This window comes from Typopeltis vanoorti, chromosome 15 (genome assembly GCF_054136105.1).
Source record: "Typopeltis vanoorti isolate ZY-2024b chromosome 15, IOZ_Tvanoo_1.0, whole genome shotgun sequence".
Classification (NCBI taxonomy): Eukaryota; Metazoa; Arthropoda; class Arachnida; order Uropygi; family Thelyphonidae; genus Typopeltis; species Typopeltis vanoorti.
In genome coordinates, this window is record NC_143563.1 from 115,920,349 (window position 1) to 115,945,804 (window position 25,456).

Consider the following 25,456-nt stretch of genomic DNA (forward strand, 5'->3'; position numbering starts at 1 on the left):
CACTCAAAAAGAATTAAAATAGACTTTAATACTTCCTATATTTCGTCCTAGTCACTAGGACATCTAAGCCCAACCACGTGGGTGACACTAAAGTCCTATCTAGGTAGAGCGCCCTCTAAGGGCAGTAGTAGGTGGCCTGGAATGTAAGGTGGGAACTCTGGTGATGAGTGTTTCCCAAATCTTAGGAAGCTTAATGCACCCATATTTATTGAGATTTGGTTGGTTTTTGAGAGCTGCTGCTGCTTCTAAGAAAAGTCTCTTTCTTGAATTTGCTGTGGTGGAGCATGGTGGTTTTCTTCCATGATACTCTGTGGGTGGTGTCCAAAACATGGTCAGCCAAGCCTGAATGGCCATAGTTGTGTTTGAAGATGTAAGACTTGTGTTCCTCTAGACGGATGGATGCTGACCCCCTCTCACCCCCCCCCTTGCCAATTTCTATATGGAAGATTTCGAAAAACGAGCCATAGACTCAGCCCCACTCAAACCTTCTATCTGGCTAAGATATGTAGATGATGTGTTCTCTATTTGGCCCCATGGCCCAGACACGTTAGACTCCTTCCTCAGTCATCTCAATAGTCTACATCCAAGAATCCAGTTCACTATGGAAAAGGAAAAGAACAATTGTTTACCCTTCCTAGACACCTTAGTCACACGCCTGCCTAATGATACACTTACCTTCACCGTATACATAAAACCCACACACACAGGCAGATACATTCACAAACTCTCCCACCACCACCCCTCTCAACAATATGGCATTATTAAAACTCTTACCAAGAGAGCCCACAATCTTTGTTCCAGTGGAACCGCCCTCACTAATGAGCTTAACTACATACACAGCACTTTCCTCTCCAATGGCTACAGCGATCACAGTATCAAAAAAATAATCAACTCCTCCCCCAGTCCCCTTCCTTCTTGTCAACAAGATTTTAAAAATGCCATCAATATACCCTACATCCATGGCACATCTGAAAAAATAGCCAAGATACTAAAACAATACAATCTACACACAGCATATAAGCCCCACCGCAAACTGGTTACCCTTATCCGTTCTACGAAAGATCAGCTCCCTCCTCTCTCTCTGCCTGGAGTTTACAAAGTACCCTGTTCCTGTAAGCTGGCGTACTTTGGACAGACAGGCAGATCAGCATCCATCCGTCTAGAGGAACACAAGTCTTACATCTTCAAACACAACTATGGCCATTCAGGCTTGGCTGACCATGTTTTGGACACCACCCACAGAGTATCATGGAAGAAAACCACCATGCTCCACCACAGCAAATTCAAGAAAGAGAGACTTTTCTTAGAAGCAGCAGCAGCTCTCAAAAACCAACCAAATCTCAATAAATATGGGTGCATTAAGCTTCCTAAGATTTGGGAAACACTCATCACCAGAGTTCCCACCTTACATTCCAGGCCACCTACTACTGCCCTTAGAGGGCGCTCTACCTAGATAGGACTTTAGTGTCACCCACATGGTTGGGCTTAGTATTGTTTGTTATTTGTGCATATGTTACAGTAATTTTCTTGTAATCCCCGTAGATGTCCTAGTGACTAGGACGAAATATAGGAAGTATTAAAGTCTATTTTAATTATTTTTGAGTGTTGTAAAAAATTCATTAAGCCTCCAACATGATACAATGTGGTCTAGAGAGAACAATTTCACTTCCTGTTTTATGTAGATTTAATGCAGTTGTATCAATGTTATAACTGCATTTATAGTTCTGTCCTCATCATGGGTCAACCTGTTAATGTTATGTAATGTGTCTTATCTGGATGTAAATGTAATTTTTCATTTACTTTTTTTTTTTTTCCTTTCTTTGCATTACTAAATTGGACATTCAATCAATAATATTAAGTTTTTTTTTGTTGTTTTTTCGATGAAAAAAATCATTTTTTTCTCCCCCAATATGGCTGTTATTTTTTCCAGATCCAGCTATTGAACCTTCAAATGTTCAGGTGACTGATGACTCAACATCTTCACTATTAGCACAAGGAGCAGGTAAGAGTTTATTACACTTTTTCTGATTCTTAGATAATAATTGAGAATATCATGATTCTATATCAGATTTTATTATACAATTTATACTATGTAATTTTGTGCAGTCATATTTAAATTGTTGTGGAAAAATGGAATTTCGTGCTAGCTACGCCTGCTTTGCATTGGCTGATGGAGAATTTTTGCCTTATCTGCAATCAGTTATTTTCTCTCATAAATTTAAGTGAGTCACTGTTTCCATCATGATGTTTGTCTTACCTATCAGTCTACATTGATAAGTACCTGGTATGAAAACTAAAAAAATTCAAAGTAAGAGAGTAAAACTATAGCGTGAGTTTCATGGATGAAAATACTTATCCATTTTCTAAGATTGGAGGGAGGGAGTGGAAGAGGAATGGTTTATATTGTGAATTCTGAAAGAAATTTAACGTCAGAGAAATTTTTCCATGCTACTTGTGTGTAATATATAATAGAGCCAGTTATCAGGAATGCATAAAACATTTGTTAAAATCATCCCATTTATTCATCTTGTGGTACTCTGGATGAGTATATATGTGTATATATATATATCACTATTTTTTTTTTAATTATTTTTTTTTTTTTTTTTATTAACGACAGTACAGTATTTTGTCCTGGTTTCCCAAAAACATTGGTCAGGATGGCTAATTGTTCTATGTTACATATTAAAAAGAGATGTAAATTGTTTAGAAGACTGGTGTTAAGTATTACATCACAGTTTAATACAGGCATTATGAAGATTAATAACTATACATATTTCACCAAAAAAACTGTCCACAAGCTTAGTTCAGAGAATTTTAATGCTAGAGGGAGCGGGCAGGTTCGAGGTTTAGAGGTACAGGAGGAGAGCGTGTTTCAGATACAGAGTACTCCAGTCCCAAAGCTTTACTGTCAGTAAAGCTTTGGGACTGGATGGTATTTCACCACGAGTTTTGAGAGAATGTGCTAGGGAACTGACAGTGCCTTTAATCTGGCTTTTCAATGAAAGTCTGGCTGCGAGAAAGGTGCCCAGGGAATGGAAGGAAGGTAAGATAGTGCCATTGCATAAGGGTGGTAACAGACTGGAAGTGTCAAATTATAGGCCAGTTTGTGTGTCATCAGTAGTTGTTAAGATCTTGGAGAACGTAGTGAGGGACCGTATACAGCGTTGGGCAGATGAGGGTAATGTTATCTGTGAGAGTCAACATGGATTTGTGAAAGGGCGCGCTTGTTTTAGCAATATGCTAGCCTTTTATAATAAAGTTACAAGAACATTAGATGAGGGAAAGGCATATACTGCAATTTTCTTAGACTTAGCGAAGGCATTTGACAGGCTGCCACATGATATGCTGATATTTTTAAGTTGCAGCACATTGGTCTGTATGTCAGATTGGTCAACTGGATTCAGGATTGGCTGTCTGATAGGTATCAGAAAGTTGTGTATGGTGGAGCAGTTTCAAGGAGGCAAAGGGTTACAAGTGGGGTCCCACAGGGCTTAGTATAGGACCTATATTGTTTAACCTTTATATCAATGACATTGCAAGGGGATATTCAGTTCTTTGTGGATGATGCGAAGCTGGGAAGGATTATTAATAATAGTGCAGATGTGGTAGCCCTGCAAGAGGATTTGAATAAGATAGATAAATGGGTAAATGAATGGGGAATGTCGGTTTAATGCAGCAAAATGTATGGTCTTGAGGTTTGGGAAACATCGATGGGATGCTGCATACTGTATGGGAGGAGTTATACTGGAGGAAATAGGGGAGACAAGAGATCTGGGGTTGATGATTGATAGAAACCTGAAATTTAGAGGACATATTGCAAAGGTGGTGAAGGTAACACAGAGGATTCCTGCAATTATGAGAAGGACACTGATCTGCAGAGGTAAAAGGGTTATCACTCTGTTGTATAAGACTCTGATCAGACAACACTTAGACTATTGTTCTCAGATTTGGTCCCCAGGATTTGAAGGGGATAAATTAACTGTGGAAAGGGTACAAAGACGGATGACAAAGATGGTGTCAGGACTGTACAATGATAGTTATGAGGATCGGCTGAGGGAATGTGGACTGCAGAGTTTGGTGGATAGAAGAAGGAGAGGTGATATGATTGAGACTTTTAAACTGTTGAGGGTTGGTTATAGTGTTGACACGGGGGAGTTCTTTTGCTTGGTTGAACAGTGGGAAGGAGTGATGACAAGAGGCCATCCCTGGAAGTTACGAAAGGAAACTATGAGCAAGAGGGCGAGGAGTGGTTTCTTTGCATGGAGGGTGGTTTAACCGTGGAATGCATTGCCTGATGGAGTGGTGAGGGCGAGAATGGTCAATGAGTTTAAGGAGTGGTATGATAGACTTTGTGTTTCTTAGGGGGGGGGATCTCCCCTCGATGAGTCTTGAAAGACTTTATGTTCTTAGGAAGGACCTCCCACGATGAGTCTTTTGACTCCACGGAGGCCTGAATAATAATAATAATACTAATAATAATAATATTATTGTTTAAACTCTCTTAAGTATAGCATTCACAGTAAATTATCCTAAATTTCTTTTGCAGTTTGACAATGAAGAATAACGTCATACACCTTGCTTCCTTGAAGCATCTTTTGAACATGTCAGAAATGAAACAAATTATTCCATTTCAGGCTGCATTGTGTTGTTGATCTGTGATATAAAACTTCTTTATACCTGTTAAGTATTTGAAAACATATCTTACTGTAAAGTAAGAGGCTTGCAATATTCTATCAGGTGACATGATAAGTGCACACTGCACATATTGCAACAAACATGAAAAAATTAAATAATTTCACACAGTGATAGCCTTTGATGTTGAAAGATTTTCCACTTGGTTATACTATAAATTAAAGATGCCAAGAAATTATATGCATGGTTTAAAATTCTTTATTCAAGTGTAAGAAAATGAAGTTTGCTTACACTTGGATTAATAGGATGAAACTATTTAAAATACCTCTCATAGCAAGAATAGACAAATTTTATCTCCCCCTGGTGAATATTGCATAATGTGGATGGTCTACACCACCTAGTCAAAATTTTGATATCTGCTAGAATGATTCTTTCTAAATACAAAAATCATCTGACAGAACAATAAAATTTCCACAGTACAATATTATGAAGAACTTGGATGTCATATTGCTGGTTTTCAAATCCATGATTCTTTCTAACCTTCCATAAATGGTATTTTAATTCATTAATCATAAAAATCAAAATTCTCTTCCCATTGCTGACAGATGGTAGGTACTACAAAAAAATAACCTATTGTATTGTACGTAATGGAATGCTCAACATATTACATAATCTGCTCCAATACATAGGGCAAGAGGGCAGCTGTAGAACGCATGTTCTGCTGTTTCCAATTGGTAACAGATGTCACAGATTGGATCTCCATTTCATGGTATTGACTAGAATACAACCATATGCAATTCTCCAAGTACAACCTCTCCTGTTAGAGTACCTTTGGAACTTTAATATGTTATGAAACAAAGTGTTGTTGTCAGTACCCAACTGCAGAAGTTCACAGCAAAAGAGATTACAGATTTCTTTATACCAAATTTTACTTTTTTAATGGAAAGAATGTCAATGCCAGAGTGTTGTAACAATCTTAGAGTTAAACACAGAATGTTTATAATCATTTACTCCAAACAGGGGAAGATGAAAAACCCAGGCAGTACAGGAGAAGGTCTGCACGTGTGATTGGTCTGCAATATTTTATGGATTTTTGAATCTGTATTGTCCTAAATTGCAGAATTTTAAGACCGGAAGCACAAATCCTACATGCTTCTTTGATAGTTGAAGAAACTCCTTTCTAATTTCTTGGTATCGACTGGACCAAAAAATTGCACAAAAAGTGGTGCTATATAATTGCTTTTCTTCAGTTTCTGTGATGTATGTACTTTTATTATGTACAACTGAGCAGGGAAGATTATGGTTTTGAGTACTATGACTTTAGAAGAAAAGGAAAGTGGTCCTATTTTCCAGTCTTCTTAGGTTTCAATGTTCTTGTGTATAAGTTCTTGAACTGATAATATTGGTAAGTGGAGAAGGGAATTCCAAGTATAATGAGGAGTTCTCTCTTAGGGGTTAGTCCAAATTTCAATTTTTCCTGTCTATATTAGCAGTTCTTGATCTTGCTGAATTTTTCCAAAATACCAAAAAAGATATATATGGAATCATTATCCTTCGAAGTGCCCACGACATCATCAGCATATGCTAATACCTTATTTTCCTTCGTAGTTGAAGGAACTGTTATTTCCTGATTAGCACGTCTATTGTTGACTTCCTGTAAAAAAGGTTCAAGAACCTTGCTTGACTCCTTTTTGAATTTTGACCAGGTCTGACACATGAACCCATTAACTAGGAGGCAGGTAGTTGAATTGACAAATGCTCCTCTCATAACGGATAGCAGCTTTCTGCCAACATCAATTTGCTGGAGGATGTGGAACAGAAAAGGAAGAGTGTTAAGGTGTTATTTAAGGAATGATACCTTAACACTCTTAAAAAAACGTTTTTCCTTCTGATATCTTGATTTCTTTTCCTTGGAAGAACAAAATTCACAAACAGACAGAGGTAACTGCTATAGGCCCCCCCCCCTCACTCCCTCTTCCCAATTTTTACATGGGAAATTTTGAAAAACAAGCCATAGACTCAAAGCTTCTATCTGGCTAAGACATGTAGATGATATGTTCTCTGTTTGGCCTTCCTCAGTCACCTCAACAGCATACATCCAAGTATATGATATCCATTCTCACATTCTCCTTATGTCTAACTAAGTCATTTGTTCCAACAACCACCACTGCCAACTCTCCTCTCTTAACTGGTAATTAACTTAAGGAATTTACAATGCATAAAACGGATATTAATTAAAGGAAACTTTAATGAATACCTTCAATATTTCGGCAACGTCACGTTGCCATCTTCAGGAACATACAAAGATGGTATGTGCACACAGGCACTAACAAAAGCAAATGAGGAAGAAGGCAAGAAACTAATATTGTTCCTAAAGTCCTAATGGTGCCTCCCCCCCCCCCCAGTGGGCTAATTGGGTTGTCTTGGCCATTGGGCTGAAGTTCTCATGATGCAAGTCTCCCAAATTTGGGGCAATCTCATGCACCCAAATTTGTTGAGGTTTGGAACGTTTTTTAGAGCTGCTGATGATTGATTCCATGAATAATCTTTTGTACTACTTGAACTAGCTGTGGTGTATTATTTTAGTTTTCTTCCAACGAATTCTATAGCCGGTATCTATGGCATGGTCTGCAAGCCCAGAGTGGCTGTACTGGTGAAACCAGATGTAGTCTTTCTGTTCTGAAATCCTGATATTCACTGTCCTGCCTGTTTGGCCAAAGTAGGATAATTTATAGCTGCAAGGGACCTGGTATACACCAGGTAGGTCTAGGGGAAGTGGTTGGTCTTTGATGGAGTGGATAAGGGATGCCAACTTTTTATATGGTCTATAACAAGAAGTTAGGTCATATTTTTTGAGGATATTGGTTATTTTCTCAGAGATGCCCCAAATGTAGGGGATGGTGATAGATTTAGTGTAATCTTTATTGTGAAGGGGGGGAGGGGGGTGCAGTTTACTGGATTTAGTATTTTTGGGGGATTGTAGCCACTGGCTACGAAAGTGTTGAGGATGTGGTTTAGTTCAGTAGTTAGGGCATCGTCATCTGAGCAGATTAATTTTGCCCTGTTATATAGTGTTTTAATAACCCCATATTGTTGTGTGTATGCGGGGAGAGGGATTGCTGGTGAATGTATCTGCCTCTATGGGTGGGTTTTCTAAAAACAGAGAAAACTAAAGATCCATGAGGCTGGCAAATAATTAGAGTGTCTAGGAAGGGGAGAGTGTTGGTTGTTTAAGTGTGTTAGGAAGGAGTGGAGTGTATCTGAGCCATGTGGCCAAATAGCAAACAAATCATCCACATACTGAAGCCAAATAGCGGGTTTTTGTGGGGCAGAGTTTACGGCTTTCTCTTCAAAGGTCTCCATAAAGAAGTTGGCCAAGGGTGGGGAAAGTGGTGAACCCATGGATGTCCACTCTATCTGTTTGTAGAATTTTCCTTGCCAAACGAAATAGCCTGAGTGCATTGTGAACTGAAATAGGGCTGAGATATCGGGTGGAAATTTGGCTCGGACAAGCTCTAGGGTTTCCTTGAGTGGGACATTTGTGAATAGGGAGGAGACGTCAAAACTGACCATTATGTCAGTGTGTTGGAGTGAGAGGTTTTCTATACTGGCTTTGAAGTGGGCTGGTGTGTTGCCAGTATAGTGTGTGTGGATGCTCTGGCTAAATGTTTGGCTAATTTATATGTGGGGGAATCAATGGCATCCACTATGGGACGTAATGGCACATTTTGTTTATGTATTTTTGGAAGTCCATATAATTGGGGGGGGGGATCTAGAGTTAAAAGGTTTTAGTTTGTTAGTAACTTCCACAGGCCAAGAAGTGATCCTCTTAAGGAGTCTGTAGAGAGTTCTAATCTGAGAGCTGGTAGGATTATATTCAATAGGGAGGTAGATAGTACGGTTTAATAATAAAGCATTAAGCTTACCTGTGTAGTCCCTTTGGTTGAGAACCACCGTCGCGTTTCCCTTATCCGCTTTGGTGATTACTATTTTTTTGTTTTTCTTCATTTCTAGTAGAGCTGCATATTCGTCTTTGGATAAGTTGGTTTTTCGAGATCTTGCTTTGGTGAGAACACCGGCTACATCCAGTCTGACGTTGTTGGCGATATGGTTAGGAAGCCCACTTCAAAGCCAGTATAGAAAACCTCTCACTCCAACACATTGACATAATGGTCAGTTTTGATGTCTCCTCCCTATTCACAAATGTCCCACTCAAGGAAATCCTAGAGCTCATCCAAGCCAAATTTCTGCCCGATAATATCTCAACCCTATTTCAGTTCACAATGAACTCAGGCTATTTTGTTTTTCAAGGAAAATTCTACAAACAGATAGAGGGGACATCCATGGGTTCACCATTTTCCCCACCCTTGGCCAACTTCTTTATGGAGACCTTTGAAGAGAAAGCCTTAAACCCCCACAAAAACTCGCTATTTGACTTCGGTACGTGGATGATGCATTTGCTATTTGGCCACATGGCTCAGATACACTCCACTCCTTCCTAACACACTTAAACAATCAACACCCCAGGGTCCAGTTTACCTTGGATTTTACCTTTAATTAGATCAACTGGCCTACAGATCTAATTAAAAAGTTAAAATCTATGCATCCTCTAACTCTTAGACTATATGGCATTCCAAAAGTACATAAGGATGGCTCCCCCATTATGCCCAGAAGTGGATGGAATCAACTCTCCAATGTATTTACTATCAAAATATCTAACTAAAATTCTACAACAACACATCCATAATTCAGATACTTATATTAAAAACTCTCAACATTTTATAGAAAAATTAAAAAACATCTCTATCTCTGAAAATGATATACTTGCCAGCCTTGATGTCGTTTCCCTGTTTACCAACATTCTAGTGGTTGAAGTTATCAACATCTTAGACAATTTATTCCCACAAGATGTCTCTTCATTGTTTAGCCACTGTCTATCTTCTAACTATTTCGTATGGAAGAAAACAATTTACAAACAATTAACTGGATTGGCCATGAGCAGCCCCCTCTCACCCTCTTGTGCTGACTTATTTATGGTATTGATGACTTCCCTGTTTACCAACATTCCAGTGGTTGAAGTTATCAACATCTTAGACAATTTATTCCCACAAGACGTCTCTTCATTGTTTAGCCACTGTCTATCTTCTAACTATTTCGTATGGAAGAAAATAATTTACAAACAATTAACCGGATTGGCCATGGGAAGCTCCCTCTCACCCTCTTGTGCTGACTTATTTATGGAAGATCTCGAAAGTAAAATCTTATCTCAAATTAATCCTAAGGCATGGTTCAGATTTGTTGATGATATCTTTATCATTTGGGAACCACAAAAAGGTAGAGCTAATAGATTACCTAAACAAAATCAATATGTTCCACCATACTATCAAATTCACACTAGATCTTGAAAAGGACAAACGACTACCATTCCTAGACATCATAACATTAGAAAAAAGAAAACAACAGTGTCAAGTTATCAGTTTATAGAAAACCAACAAATACTGGACAATATCTAAACTTTAGCTCATCACACCACATCTCCCAAAAACTCAGCATTATTCATATGCTAAAGAAAAGAGCTATAATGATCTACAAGAAGAATTAAATAAAATATCAAACGATCTACTCCTAAATGGCTACCCTAGAGGACTTGTTAACAAGATTCTCTTCTCTGATATACCACAAAGGCAACGTGATGACACCCAATATATAACTACTATAACTATTCCATACATTGGTACCATCTCCAAAAAACTAGCTTGCCTCCTAAAACCACACAATATTAGAGTGACCTTCAAGCCAGTTGAAACCATCCAGCAATTTCTAAGATCACCAAATGATTTCAATCCTTTCTACAAACATGCAAGAGTTTATAACATCCCTTGTTCCTGTGGTCTAAGTTAGATTGGTCAGACATCTAGAAGCTTCGAAGTGAGACAAAAGGAACACATCTGCTATGTTAGAAACAACAGACAAGATATTTCTGGCACCTTTCTTCCCACTTCTCTACAACCAACCACATTATTGAATGGAATAAAAGTCTTATGTCATATATAGAAGAAAACTACCTTTCCAGAATCTTCAAAGAAGCTGCTAGTCGCCCGTTCCACAAATAACCTCAACAGGAACCAAGGTTTAATCCTACCAGATATATGGAAGACTTTAATTAGATCAATAAACACACAAGAAATGAACTTCAGTGCAAACTACAAAATGCATCTCAACAAGTAAATCATGTATCCGTGACACGTGTATTGTTTCACATGCACTACTATTTTGTTATATAATATTTAGCTTGTAATTTTCGTTTCTTTGCTTTCCTGATTGTACCCTGATGAAGCCGACAGCACAAGCCGGCGAAACTAGTTGGTAATTAAATTAGTTATTTACCTACACTTGACCAATATCTAAATAATAGTTAATTTTCATTAATCTTTGTGGTCAAGAATTAACAATTTCTAATTTTCTACACATTCTTTTGAAATGCCTATAGTCTCAGCAATTTCACGCACTTTGACTCACCAGTCATCCAATACCATACTGTGCACTTGATCAATGATTTCTGGTGTTACACTTTTTGGAAGTCGTTCACGTGGATCATCTTCAAGGCTGGTGCAACACGTTTAAATTTGGCAGCCCATTTCTTAATTGTCAAAAATGAAGGAGAAGAGTGCCCATAAACTTTTATGAGCTTCAAATGAATTTCTTTTGGCGTTAAACTTGTTTTACAAAGAATTTTATAACTGCACGATACTCAATTTTATCCATTTAAAGGGATACAGACAACACTTTTTGCTTCATAAATAAAACAAACTCTGTATAAAACAAACTATTTGATAGAATGACTTGCAATTTCACATGGATGCTTATGACAGATGTACCAAATTAGAAAAAGAAAATCTTGTTGATAGTGTTGCCATCTATGGTCGAGAACTGTTCAGACCACCCTCATAAGCTAGTCAGGGATTGTTATGGCATCGACATGGAGATTTTTCATAGAATAGCAGAGGGGACTAGGACAAGAGGTCATTGCTGGAAATTGTATAAGGAGGGTGGGAGCAGAGGAGTGAGGAAAAGGTTCTTTGCATGGAGAGGTTGGTGAGTGGAATGCATTGCCTGAATGTGTTATGGATGTAGACACATTGAATCCGTTTAAGAAGAGGTTGGATGAACATCATATGCAATAGTGTGTACCTCCCACAATGAGTCTCTGACTCCATGGAGGTCAAATGCTAATGCTAATAATAATAATAATAATAATAATTTATATGCCTGCCATTTATTCTTTCTTAATCTTTCACATGGAAAGTGACAGGCAAAATACCCTGTCTGAGAGAATGGTTGTGTGACTGAATGAATTTAAGGGGAGGGATAGGCAGAGAGACCACCTATTGTCATAATTTTTTTTTTTACGGAAAGAAAAATGATAATCCAAATCAGATATGACGGAGAAAACCATTAACACTGTCATAAATTTATTATCAGAATAATTTATTGATTTCAATTATCCACCCTTCTCCCCAAAAAAAAGTGAATGAATAATTTTTAAAGTCTAAACCACATATTTGAAAATTTTTTACTATTTTTTTTCAGCATGCAATGTACTGTATTTGAATAGTGTAGATACAGAATCTCTAACTGGACCTCAAGCAATTAAAAAAGCACTTGGTGAAACATTAGCTACAAGTCCTGCTCTAACTGGAACTGCAGTTCATTTCAAAGTTTCAGTTCTGGGTATCACCCTTACTGACAATAATCGCAAGTAAGCATCCATAAAATTTCTATGTTTAAACATTCTTTTATTTTATTTGTTTTTACTGATTATTTTATTTGTTACTTGTAATTTCTTATGTGAATGCTTAAATTTTTCAAACCCCCCCCATATAACATAGTTTTTAATTAAAAAAAAAAGAAATACAATCACCTATTAAGGTGATGCTGGCCTTGCAATGCTATGAGTTTGAATCCTGACATGGATGTTGTGGTGGTCTTTAGGTAGGAGATGAACTTCATCGCCCAATGTGAAACCACTGCCCCCATGTCTCTAGAGCAGTGGGTCTTAACCTTTTTAGTGATCGGCACCCCCTTGAATCTAAAAATATGTTCTCGCACCCCCTTGAAAAATGTGTTTCTATTTCTTTATTTAGGAAATTACATCTATTGCAAGATAATTTATTTATTGAAAAATAAACACATACATTTACATATATATATACATGTGTCAAACCACCTCGTTAACGTTCGTACTCAGAGTATGCGAACACGTGCATGTATCAACCAGTTTCTTATTGTACTGCATGTGCTGGTAAGTGCAATGCACTGAGTCAAAGGTAGAGAAGGTAGGAGTGGGGTTCCCAAAAGTCGACGTAGCATTCGCTAGTTTCTCACAGGCGGTCAGGCAGTAATTTCCATCAAAAATTTAGAAACTTCTCTTGCATCCCTGGAAATGCTTTCTCGCACCTCAAGGGGTGCACACACCCCAGGTTAAGAACCACTGCTCTAGAGCAAGGTTTCCAGACAACTTTCTCCATGTTATCTATAGCCTTTCACCAGAAAGAAATCCAAAGAATCCTTAATAACTGAATACAAACAAGGCATCTAGTTCTGATGGTATCCCACCTACTGTGTTAAAAGCTGGTGATCCAGAACTAACATCTATTCTGTATCGCATCTTGAATCTATCCTATTCAACTGGCATTTACCCTACAACATGAAAAAGCCCACATCCAACCCATTCCAAAGAAAGGATAAAAGTCAACCAATGACTAAATGCTCTCTGTAAAGTTATGGAGAAGGTCATCAACAACCAACTCTTGAACCACCTAGAAACTGACTACCTAATCAGTGACCAGCAGTATGGATTTCCCCATTCATGATCTACAACTGATCTAGCTTTCACCATCCACCTCTGGACTCAAGCCATGGAAACATTTGGAGAAACTCATGTGGTTGCCCTTGACATATCTCAAAGGCATTTGATCAGGTTTGACATAGGGACCTACTTAGCAAACTGCCATCCTATGGTCTGCCTTCCACACACTATGCAACTAGATTGCCTACTTTCTCACTGGTCATTCACTATATATCATGGTGAATGGTTTACTCTCCTCAGATTTCTCCACCGATGCAGCAGTACCCCAAGCTTCCATTCTTTTGCCCACTCTCTTCCTGCTCTATAAATGACCTGCTCTCACAAAACTTCCATTCCTATCCATAGCTTTGCCGATGACAGTACAGGCCCTTCCTCCTTTTTCATTTGACAAACTTTGTAGTGCTCAAGTATTAGAATCCTCAAAATCTACCAAGATCAGTGGCCTGAACTCCAATTTCCTAGCTATATCCCAATAAGGCCAGGACAACCTTGTAGACTTCAATGGCACCAAAACAGTGTCCTGTAAGATCTCCCACAAGAAAGAGCTCATATCCCCCCCCCCTTACCTTCAGCAATACTCAGATATCTAAATACGATCAGATTTTCCTTCTTGGACTGACCTACACCTCTGATCTTTCCTGGAGCAAACACATTTCAACTATAGCTTCTGTAGCTGCCAAAAAACTTGGTGTCCTTTTTTTGCACAAGCCACTACTTCACACCTGCCAACTTTATATAAATCCCAAATTGTCCAACCATGGAATGTTGCTCCGTATTTGGAGTGGTGCACCAAAATCTTCTCCTAGATTGCTCAATTCTATCTAAAAAAGGACAATCCAAATAATTAACGATCCCTTTCTCTCTCTCTCACCCATTTCAATCCCTCTCTTACAGATGTTCAGTTTCTGCCTTGTGCTTCTTCTACAGATACCTCCATGGACAGTGTTCTGCTGAATTGACCACTATTATTTCTTCGTTTTTCATCCTATTCATTAGAACAAGAACTACTGATAACTAATACCCTTTTAAAGTCCATCATGAAACGCATCGAACTAACTTCACTCCTTCCTCTTTCATTCCATCTACTTCTGTTCTTTGGAACAGCCTCCCTCACATCAGCTGTTCAAATAAAATGTGAACAGATTCCTCCTTTTTTCTTATCCTCTTACCCATACATGACACTAATCTGCTTATAGGTCTTGTGACCTTTCATGTGTGGTATAATATAAAAAAAGTTGGAAAAAATCCTAGCCTGCCCACTGTGCTAACAAAATATTGGTTTTCAAACTTTTGTGGATAGAATTGGCATAAAAAAAGTGCAATTAATCAAACTTGTACAAGGTGAATGAAATTAATTCAGACTTTTTCAAAATCATTAATTTTAAGCTCATCAATTCACATAGTGCCAACAGTATTTAGTAGGCAAAATTTGTTTGCTAAATGATGCATACGATTTGACTGGCACATTGGTACTATGTTTATGTTTAGAGTCAGTTTGTTACCTAAAAACCTTTTATGCTCTAATTACACTTTTTGATCTTTAATAAACTATTCTGCCATGAAAATAAAATACCTGTGTGAAGGGAGAAAATGAAACAATATTGGAAGTTTTTTCCACTTGGTTAGACTAAATTATAAATTTAGTTTAATCCTTTATCCAAATATAAGCAAACAAAGAATTTGAGCCTGAAGTATCTTCAGGACTGAGGCAACTCTTCGTAAAAGTAGACTAAGCTCTCATCACTTGTCTTAGTATCTAGCATAATGTAAAGCACATCTCCTTGCAGACATGTATAATGCTATGAATTAAGGGAAGGGCCACTACCCAGACTGGTTTCGACCTTTCTTGAGGTATGTTTAAGTGCGAGAATACCTCTCCAAAAGCTCGTGCAATCCCTCATATTACCCAACAATGAGTAACCCGAAGGATCATTTAACTCAGTGGTAATTCTGCTCAGTGACAGGCTCACTCAGTCACCAAGAAGAATCCACAGCATTAGCTCTGCTCACCTCACCATTGAGCAGAGCTGCTCATATCTCAGGGAAAGCAACCACTTCAGTACAAAAGCACATCAGTGGGAGCCAGACCCAGAGGTGGTGATACTAAGGTAGAAGCAATGGAGAAGTCATATTTACCTATTCTCACCTTATTAAATTACTCTGGATTAGAGAAAGATGTTGGAAGTTTTTTCCCACTTGGTTAGACTATAAATTATAAATTTAGTTTAATCCTTTATCCAAGTGTAAGCAAACAAACTTTGTGCCTGAAGCATCCTCAAGACTGAGGCAAATCGTGGTAAAGGTGGACTAAGCTCTCATCAGCTTTGTTTGCTTACACTTGGATAAAGGATTAAACAAAATTTATAATTTAAAATGAAACAATGTCAAAACCAAATGCTGCAATTAAACAGTATTCTTAGATGAAGTACCTTCAAGTGAGAAATTGAGGTCTATGACAGCATTCCTTTATAATGAGAATTATATAAACTCAGCTATCTTTAGGTGTCTGTGGTTAATTCAAGAAATGGCTATGAGTATATTTTATATGTAGTTTCATATAAAAAAGTGCTCTTACCTCTCAATTAAGGTTGAAACCAATCTGGGCAAGATGCTTTACTCAAACTATAGGGTAAAATCTGGATGAAGATAAAAACATAATTCCTTGTCAAGTATATAATACATGTATAGAAATCTTTGGGCACCGAATATTATTTATTCTTGCAAGAAGACCATCTGGTAATCCCTTTCAGGAATAGCCACTCAAATTCTTAGCAAGTGAATTTCATGCCTAGGATCTGAAACTATTCTTCTTAAGCAGGGCAAATGTGAAATCTACCTCCTTGTTTTCTGTTCAGTAGAAATTCTTGCTAAGTGGATGTCAATCCACATTCAGCATTCCAACAGCATATCACCATATTTTATTATTTCCACACCTCTATATTCAGGAGGCCCTTCTTTTTTGTCTCCCTCTATTAATCTATACTTGTACTCAAGTATTTTCTAGTCATAATCTAATTTTAATCACTTACGAGGGTGGTCTGGAAAGTTCTCGGCTTCGACCAAAGATGGCAACACCATCGACAAGGTTTTTTTTTCCTAAGTTGGTACATCTGTCATAAGCATCCATGTGAAATTGCAAGTCATTCTATTAAGTAGTTTGTTTTATACAGCTGTTCTGAAGCAAAGGTGTTGTCTGTATCCCTTGAAATGGATAAAATTGAGTACCGTGCGGTTATAAAATTCTTTGTAAAAGAAGGTTTAACACCAAAAGAAATTCATTTGAGGTTCATAAAAGTTTATGGGCACTCTTCTCCTGCATTTTCAACAATTAAGAAATGGGCTGCAGAGTTTAAACGTGGCCGTACCAGCCTTGAAGATGATCAACATGAAGGACATCCAAAAAGTGTAACAACACCAGAAATCATTGATCAAGTGCATGATATGGTATTGGATGACCGGTGAGTCCAAGTGCATGAAATTGCTGAGACTATAGGCATTTCAAAAGAACTTGTAGGATATATTTTACATGAAGAATTGCATATGAAAAAGTTTTGCGCAAGATGGGTGCTGTGCTTGCTCACAGCAGATCAAAAGCACACTAGCATGAAAATCTCTGACCAGTGCTTGGAGCATTTTAACAAGAATAAAACTGATTTCGTGTGTTGATTTTGACACACCAAAATCCAAACAGCAGTCAAAACAGAAGTCAGTTGTTCAGCACCAAAGAAGACAAAGTCGGTTCCATCTGAAGGAAAGGTCATGGCGTCGGGTGTTTTGGGATGCTAAAGGCATTTTGTTTATTAATTATCTTGAAAAGGGTAAAACAATAACTGGGGAATATTATTCCGATCTTTTAACCAGATAGGTGAAAAAATTCGCGAGAAAAGACCCAGTTTGCAGAAGAAAAAAATCATCTTTCATCATGACAATGCACCCGCCCACAAAGGTGTTTTGGCAATAGGAAAATTAAGGGATCTACACTATGAATTGTTGGAACATCCATCCTATTCCCCAAATTTGGCTCCCTCCGACTTCAATCTCTTTCCAAAACTAAAACTTCCTCACTGGTCAGCGTTTTTCTTTGAATCAAGAGGTCATTGGAGCTGTAGAGGGTATTTTGTAGCTCTTACTGAGAACTACAGGGACTGAATAATGGTGCTGGAGCATTGTTGGAATAAATGTATTAGCCTTAAGGGAGATTATGTCAAAAAATAAAGAATTTATAATTTCAAAAAAAAATTTTGGAAATTATAAATTCGTTTTTTCATTGTTAGGCAGAGAACTTTTTAGACCACCCTCTCGCGAAGGCGTTGGACATGAGGTAAAAACTAGCAAAAGAATTAGTCGTGATTGTGGTGACTAATGATCTAAGTAGATATGAGGAGGATGTGAGGGTGAATATCAGGGGGCTATTGACAAGAGTGAAAGATATCAGTGTGTTGCCAAGGTATGATGACGATCAGTTGCAATGGGGAGCCAAAATCATGAATTGTGTGATAGCAGTGCTGTGTGAGAAGGGAGTACAGTTTGTGGCATACGGTATGGCATGTGTTTGAGGGATGAATGAAATTATACAGGCTTGGAGGTTTGCATTTGAATGACTTTGGAGTGAGTGCACTGGAGAAAGTGTTGCTGGACGGAAGTACAGTATATGATGTGTGCAAGAGATCAGAAGAAAGAGATGAACGGAAAAATCAGGAGAGTGGTATTGAAGAGAGAGAGAGAGAGAGATAAGTGCTTGGTATTGGAAACAGTAGTAGTGTGAGAGATGCAGAGAGAGAGAGAGAGAGAGAGAATGTGAATGCAAGGAGAACAGGAAAATGGGGGAGCCTGTTTCGCTGTTCCTCTTGCACCTGTGGGTGGACAGGGAGAGTGGGAAAAAGTGAATGTGTGTATGAAGATGGAATATATTGCAGTGTGGGGTGGGGAAGTTGAGACTGAGCATATATATGTGGTGAGTGGTGATTGGGCAGGTGTGGTGGGGAACTCACAACCAACAGGTTTCTTGGATAGGACTGGTTATAGATGTAAAAATTAATTACTCTGTTTGTTTACAAAACGCCAGAAGTATCAGAAATAAGGGAGATGAAATGGTTTCTCTGAGTTTATTCTCCCCAAAATCATTGGAATAAGTGAAACAAGGTTGAATGAATATGATATTCTAACAGGAATAGAAACGGAAGGATACAGTAATTTTTGCAAGGACAAGAACGGGGGAGGGGGGGTGCTGCTCATGACAGTGAAGGAATTATGTCCACATAATGTAGACAATTGGAAAAATGCTACTCTGATACTGTTATTTAAAAAAGGGGACAAAGAAGAAGTACAGAACTATCGAACCAATTAGTATTTTCTCTCTAATCTGTACAAAAGTAATAAAAAGCAGGTTAACACCTCTTCTAGACTTAAATCAACCAGGATTCCGTAAAGGCTTTAACAAATTGATCATATTCATGCAGTAAAACAGATAATAGAAAAAAACAGAAGAAAACCAGTTGCCTCTCTGTTTAGTCTTCATTGATTATGAAAAAGCATTTGATTCCATCAAAACTAATGCAATAATCAAAGCACTCCAGAATCAGGGAGTTCCTGGAGAATATATGGACCTCCTCCACGCAATATACCTCACTGCAACAGCAACAATTCAACTTCACACAAGTAGCAATAAAATATCAACTGAAAAAGGTGTCCGATGAGGAGACTCTCTATCACCCAAAATCTTTACAGCAGTCCTTCAAGATTTATTTAATAATATGAACTGGACAAACCTTGGTATAAAAATTAATAACAGAAACTTAACACACCTAAGATATGCAGATGATATCATAATTTTTGCAAACACTCTAGAAGACCTTAAGACCAAAAAAACATAATAATAGAAAACAATTTCTTGGAAAGAGTCTCTTCATATACATACTTAGATCATCTCATTGATCTAAACTGTGGACTCATAGAGAGTTCGACTTGCCTGGAGTGCATTCAGAAAATTGAAAAGCATTTTTCAAAACAATGATGTCCCACTCAGTTTAAAATGGAAGACATTTAACCGGTGTATACTTCCAATTATCTCATACAGTTGTGAAACTTGGTCGCTAACAAAAGCACTGGCAAATAAATTAACAACTCAAAGAAAAATGGAGAGGTTGCAGCTGTAGAGGGGTATTTTGTAGATCTTACTGAGAATCACTACAGGGACTGGATAATGGTGCTGGAGCATCGTTATCTTTTAATGTGATGCTAGGCATCACATTAAAAGATAAGAGGCAAAACACCTGGATAAGAAGCCAGACTTGCATCACTGACATCATTCTTCACCACAAGCGACTAAAATGGAAATGGGCCGGACAGCTATCCAGAAGAGAAGATGAGCGATGGACCACCATACTAACAAACTGGATTCCTAAAGAAGGGAAACAAGGCCGAGGACGTCCTGAAAGAAGGTGGAGTGATGAATTGTTGGGGAAGATTGGTCAATCATTGCCAAGAACAGAGAAAGGTGGTAAGAACTGGAGGAGGCCTTCGTCCAGCAGTGGACAGAAAATGGCTGAAAAAGAGAAGAAGAACACAGACATAGTAGCAATGGTTATGAGGCAGTGTGGCATAATGTGGAGGTTGACAGGAAGACATATTTAGATGAATGTTGCTATAAGCTATCAGTGATTTTGATTACAGCGGTATAGATTGGAATGAAGAGATAGCATTTGGGAATAAGGAAAATGAATTTCTTGAGTTCTTGAGAGATAACTTTCTCAAGCAGCACATGAAGGAGGGCATGTGAGGACCAAGAGTTCTAAATCTGATCATTTCCTCAGAGACTAAAGTCCTAATTAGGCGGCATCTACATTGGGGAAAAAAAAAAGCGAAATTAAGACTAAATTAATATCTTCTTTCTTTCTGTTTTCTTTTTCTAACATAGATAGTGCCTAATTAGGACTTTAGTCTTTGTATTGTACATTACAATTGTTCAAACTAATCCCATTGTTATCCGGTTGTGGTTGTCACACATACTGTGACAAACTGATTTGTGCTCTGAAGATGCTGTATAGAATACCAGTGAAATATCAGCAATAAGTTAATATATAGTTTAATAAATTTAGTTTATTCCTTTATCCAAGTGTAAATAAACAAAGTTAGCATCTAAAGTATCTTCAGGACTGAGGCAGCTCGTGGTAAAAGTGGACCAAGCTCTCATCACTCTTTGTCTTAGTATCTCCCATAATTCAAAACATATCTCCTTGCAGACATGTATAATGCTATGCATTAAGGGAAGGGTCACTACCCAGACCGGTTTAGACCTTTGCTTAGGTTTCATCAGTGGGAGCTAGACCCAGAGGTTGTGATACCAAGGTGGAAACAATGGAGAAGTCATCTTTAACTATACGAGTTGACAAAAGGTGTTTCACCTTATTAAATTACTCTGGATTTAGAGAAAGATGTTAGAAGTTTTTTCCCATTTGGTTAGAGTATAATAAATTTAGTTTAATCCTTTATCTAAGTGTAAATAAACAAAGTTTGCACCTGAAGTATATTCAGGACTGAGGCAGCTGGTGGTAAAAGTAGACCAAGCTCCTATCACTCCTTGTCTTAGTATCCCCCATAATGCAAAGAACATCTCCTTGCAGACATGTATAATGCTATACATTAAGGGAAAGGCCACTACCCAGACCGGTTTCGACCTTTATTGAGGTCTTGTCAGTTGGAGCCAGACCCAGAGGTGGTGATACCAAAGTAGAAGCAATGGAGAAGTCATCTTTACCTATACGAGTTTGGCAACTCGTAGAAGTAAAGGGTAGTGGCCCTTCCTGTAATGCATAGCATTATACATGTCTGCAAGGAAATGTGCTTTGCATTATGGGAGATACTAAGACAAGGAGTGATGAGAGCTTGGTCCACCTTTACCATGAGTTGCCTCAGTCCTGAAGATACTTCAGGCACAAATTTTGTTGGCTTACACTTGGATAAAGGATTAAACTAAATTTTTTATAGTCTAACCAAGTGGGAAAAAACCTCAGTAACTTCCAACATTAATAAATAGATATTTTCTAATCAGTCTGTATTTTCATCTATACCATTAAAATTAATCAACAAGAATATAATTTCTTGGTAGCTTTAATTTATAACCAAGTGGAAAAATTTTCAACACCCATCTCTAATGCAGAGTATTTTAGTAATAAGGTGTGGCACTTTTTGAATACTTATATATAGAAATATGACTTCTGCATTACTTCAACCTTGATATCACTTCTGGCTCCCACTAATGGGGCCTCAATAAACGTCTGAGTAGTGGCCCTTTCCATAATGCATAGCATTTGCAGCCTTAATAAATAATCTTATTTATTCCATTCATGTGTGTATACCAATAAGAATTAATATGAATACGCACGCATTGAAAACTTAACACCTACCAGATGGTTGCATCACCAATGTATGTATTTATATTGCCACTGTGATATTGCAAGCTTCAGAAATTATTATTATTATTATTTTATTTTATTTTATTTTATTTTTTTTTTTTTGGAGGGTGCTTAAGGGTAAAAGCTGTATAACTGAGAGGAGACCTACACATAGCCTTTAAAGGAATGCGAAGAACCAACCAGGGCTCCTGACCTAATGTCCAATTCTCACCTTCTCGTGGTGCACCCTGTTAGGTATCTACCTGGATAATGAACAAACGAGGATGGGCAGGCAATTTAGGATTTAGCTAACCAAATTATATTCTTATTGTCATAAACCTCAATATAAAATGATGGAACAACATGAAAGACTTTCATACCGGCTGGGGTGTCGCCCGGTTAAACAAGGCTCCTGTTGTTTTTGCCAGAGAACCCTGGCGAACATTGAAAAGTCAGCTACTGGAACAAATCCTAAAACACATCCCAATTCAACATCAGTACTATCAAAATAAGAAGCCTGAATGGCAAAGAAATTAGGCTAGCTGAGGAATTTGATAAGTACCAGATCGACATAATAGGGGTGACTGAAACAAAAAAGACAAAAACTGGTTAGATCTTTCTGAGCAATAAACACAAAATGTTATATTCAGACAATCAGGAAAAAGAAGGAGTAGCTATAGTATTCAACATTAAAACAAATATAATCTTCTTGAATGGCAGGTAATATCAAGTAGAGTGATGTAGACAAATATCAGAATGGGGAACTGGACAATGAGACTTTTTTGTGTCTATGACCAACAGAAGGTTCTACTAAGGTAGAAGTGTAGGCATGTTTTGATGCTTTAGAGAAAGAAACTGACACAGTGAAAAAGGAAAAGTTGGTTCTTGTTGGAGATCTAAATAGCAGAGTAGGATATGATAGTCAGACATGCAAAAATATTTTGGGAAAATTTGAAGAAAAGAGTAAAGCTAATAATAATGACAAATACTTTGAATTTCTGCTCTGAATATGGACTGGTTATTGCTAACAACATGTTACACCATAAAAATGTGCACAAATTCACATCGAAAAAAGAGGCAAAGAATAAGAAAAGTCTCATTGATTATGTTACTGTTGATAATGATGTTTTCTCACTTCCAATTTAAAATCCTCTGTATACACTAGAGTGTACAGAGGATTTGAAATTGGAAGTGATCACCATTTAGTCTTGAGCAGGGAAAAATTGAATTTCGTATTGAAAAAAAAGTACATGTAAGAAAGTTTTAAAGTGAATAAAAGTTAAGCAGCTCTCAGATGTGAAGTGCAGACTAAAATACACAAACATTATTCAAGAAAAAATGAAAGAGTTTGAGAACAAAAACCAAACCTTGGAGATTCAGTGACATATCCTGAAGAAAACATTGACTATTCAGCCAGAGAGGCATGTGGTGAGTTTGTCTGCAAGGATATCAAAATATGAACCCCATGGTAGACACAGGAAGTTAAAGAGGCAGTGAAGAAAAAGAAGAAAGCATATTGAAAGTTCCTGGCAAATAAGCTTCTATATATATGAATTGCCGCAGTCCTGAAAATAGTTCAGGTGCAAACTTGTTTGCTTACACTTGGATAAAGGATTAAACCAAGTATATAATTTCTTGGTATCTTTAATTTATTGTGCTCTCAGAGAATACAGAGACAAATGTAAGAAATCTAAACAAAAGTCATGGGAAGACTTTAGTAAGAATATTATGGAGGTTGTTGAAAAAGCTCAGAAATGGAGGAAAAAGTGATGTAAAAGGAATTAGAGGTGATAAAGATGACATGAAAACTGGATTAAAGATATCCTTGAGGTATGGAGTAATTACTTCGAAAAATTTGCTAAACGAAAAAAGCAGTGATGACAACACAGTAATAAAAAAACATTAAACAGACATGCAATCAGGAATACATACTTAATCATATTTGAAGTAGAAAAAGCCATCAAAAGCCTGAAATATGGAAAGCTGGAGAAGATGATATTTGACCAGAAATCCTCAAGTATGAAAGTATAAAAGCCTTACAGTGATTGCACCGCATAGTTCAGAAGGCCTGGACAGCTTGACGAATTCCAGATGATTGAAGTAGAGCTCTCATATTACCCATATATAAAAAGGGAAATAAAACTGAATGTGAGAATTACAAAGGTATTTTCCTACTGAGTGTTCCTGGTAAGATTTATGCAAGTATACTTGAGAGATGGTTTAGGATTGCAGAAGGGAAGCAATGAGAATTACAAAGGTATTTTCCTACTGAGTGTTCCTGGTAAGATTTATGCAAATATACTTGAGAGATGGTTTAGGATTTCAGAAGGGAAGCTTAGTGAAGAACAAGTTGGATTAAAGCCAAATAGAGGCTGTCAGGATCAGATTTTCACTTTACAATAAACAGTTGAGAAATCATGGGAATGTAACAGAGATCTGTATTTAAGTTTTGTAGATCTGGAAAAGGCATATAAGGTGCCAAGAGAAAAAAAAAAAACTTAAAAAGAAAAGCTGTTTTGAAAAGCTTTTTTTTTTTTTGAACAGTTATATGTATAGGATAGTGTCAATGGGACATTATATCAAGCGATACTTAGTCTTTATTTGAGTTCTAAGTCAGCAGTTAGAATTGAAGTACAGGAAGATGGTTTAATGTTAAATCTGGTGTCAGACAAGGATATACATTATTCCCTCTGTTATTCATTATTTATATGGATCATTACAAAGGAAAGTGGTATTAAACTTGATATCAAAATTGGAAATGTTAATCTCAGCTTTTTATTTTACACAGATGATGTTATACTTCTAAATAAAGTCGGTACAAGTCTGCAAGATTCTTTGACTAAATTGAATAACTATTGTAATAGATATGGTATGATGGTCAGCATCAAAAAGACAAAAACAATGAAAATAGGCAGAAACATTGAAAATATCAACTGCATTGTCAATGGAGAACCTATAGAAAAGTAAAACATTTCAGCTAGTTAGGCACAATTTTTAGTGAAGATGGTAAACTAAATATGGAAATAGACAACAGCATCAACAAAGCTAGTATGATAGGAAGTCAACTGAATAAATTTATATGGAATAAGAGAGAAATTAGTCAAAATGCTTAATTAGCTGTATACAAGACAGTGTTCAAACCAATTTTAATGTATGGATCTGAGAGATGGGTTAGAAATAAAACATTTAACCAAAGACTAGAGACTGCAGATATGAGAGTCCTGAGAAAGATTAGAGGCATGAAGAGATGGCATCAATGGCAATATCATAATAAAAACGAGGATATTAGGAAAGAACTTGACATTGTTAGCATCCAAGAATATGTTAACATAGCTAATCTCAGGTGGTATGGTCACTTAAATAGAATGGGAGAGGAAGATTAGCAAAAACAAGTGTTCTCTGCCAGGTTGACAGGAAGAAGACCCAGAGGAAGACCAAGATATAGATTGACTGATACAGTAAAAAGTGCCTTAGAAGACAGAAATATAAGATCTGATAATGTTGGATTCTTGACAGGTAACAGTTTTCCTCCAAAACACTGATTTGGAGGAAAATTGTAAAT

At 37.3% G+C, this 25,456-nt stretch overlaps 1 protein-coding gene across 1 annotated transcript in view; it reads left to right on the forward strand.

Annotated features, from left to right (window-relative positions):
• Window positions 1-25,456, forward strand: part of LOC150099091 (tensin-1-like) — a 780,515-nt gene that overhangs the window by 740,957 nt on the left and 14,102 nt on the right. Inside the window, exons 31-32 of the mRNA XM_090405808.1 lie at window positions 1,931-2,002; window positions 12,223-12,391. Coding sequence (XP_090261934.1) covers window positions 1,931-2,002; window positions 12,223-12,391 — 241 coding nt within the window. The remainder of the gene's footprint in view (window positions 1-1,930; window positions 2,003-12,222; window positions 12,392-25,456) is intronic.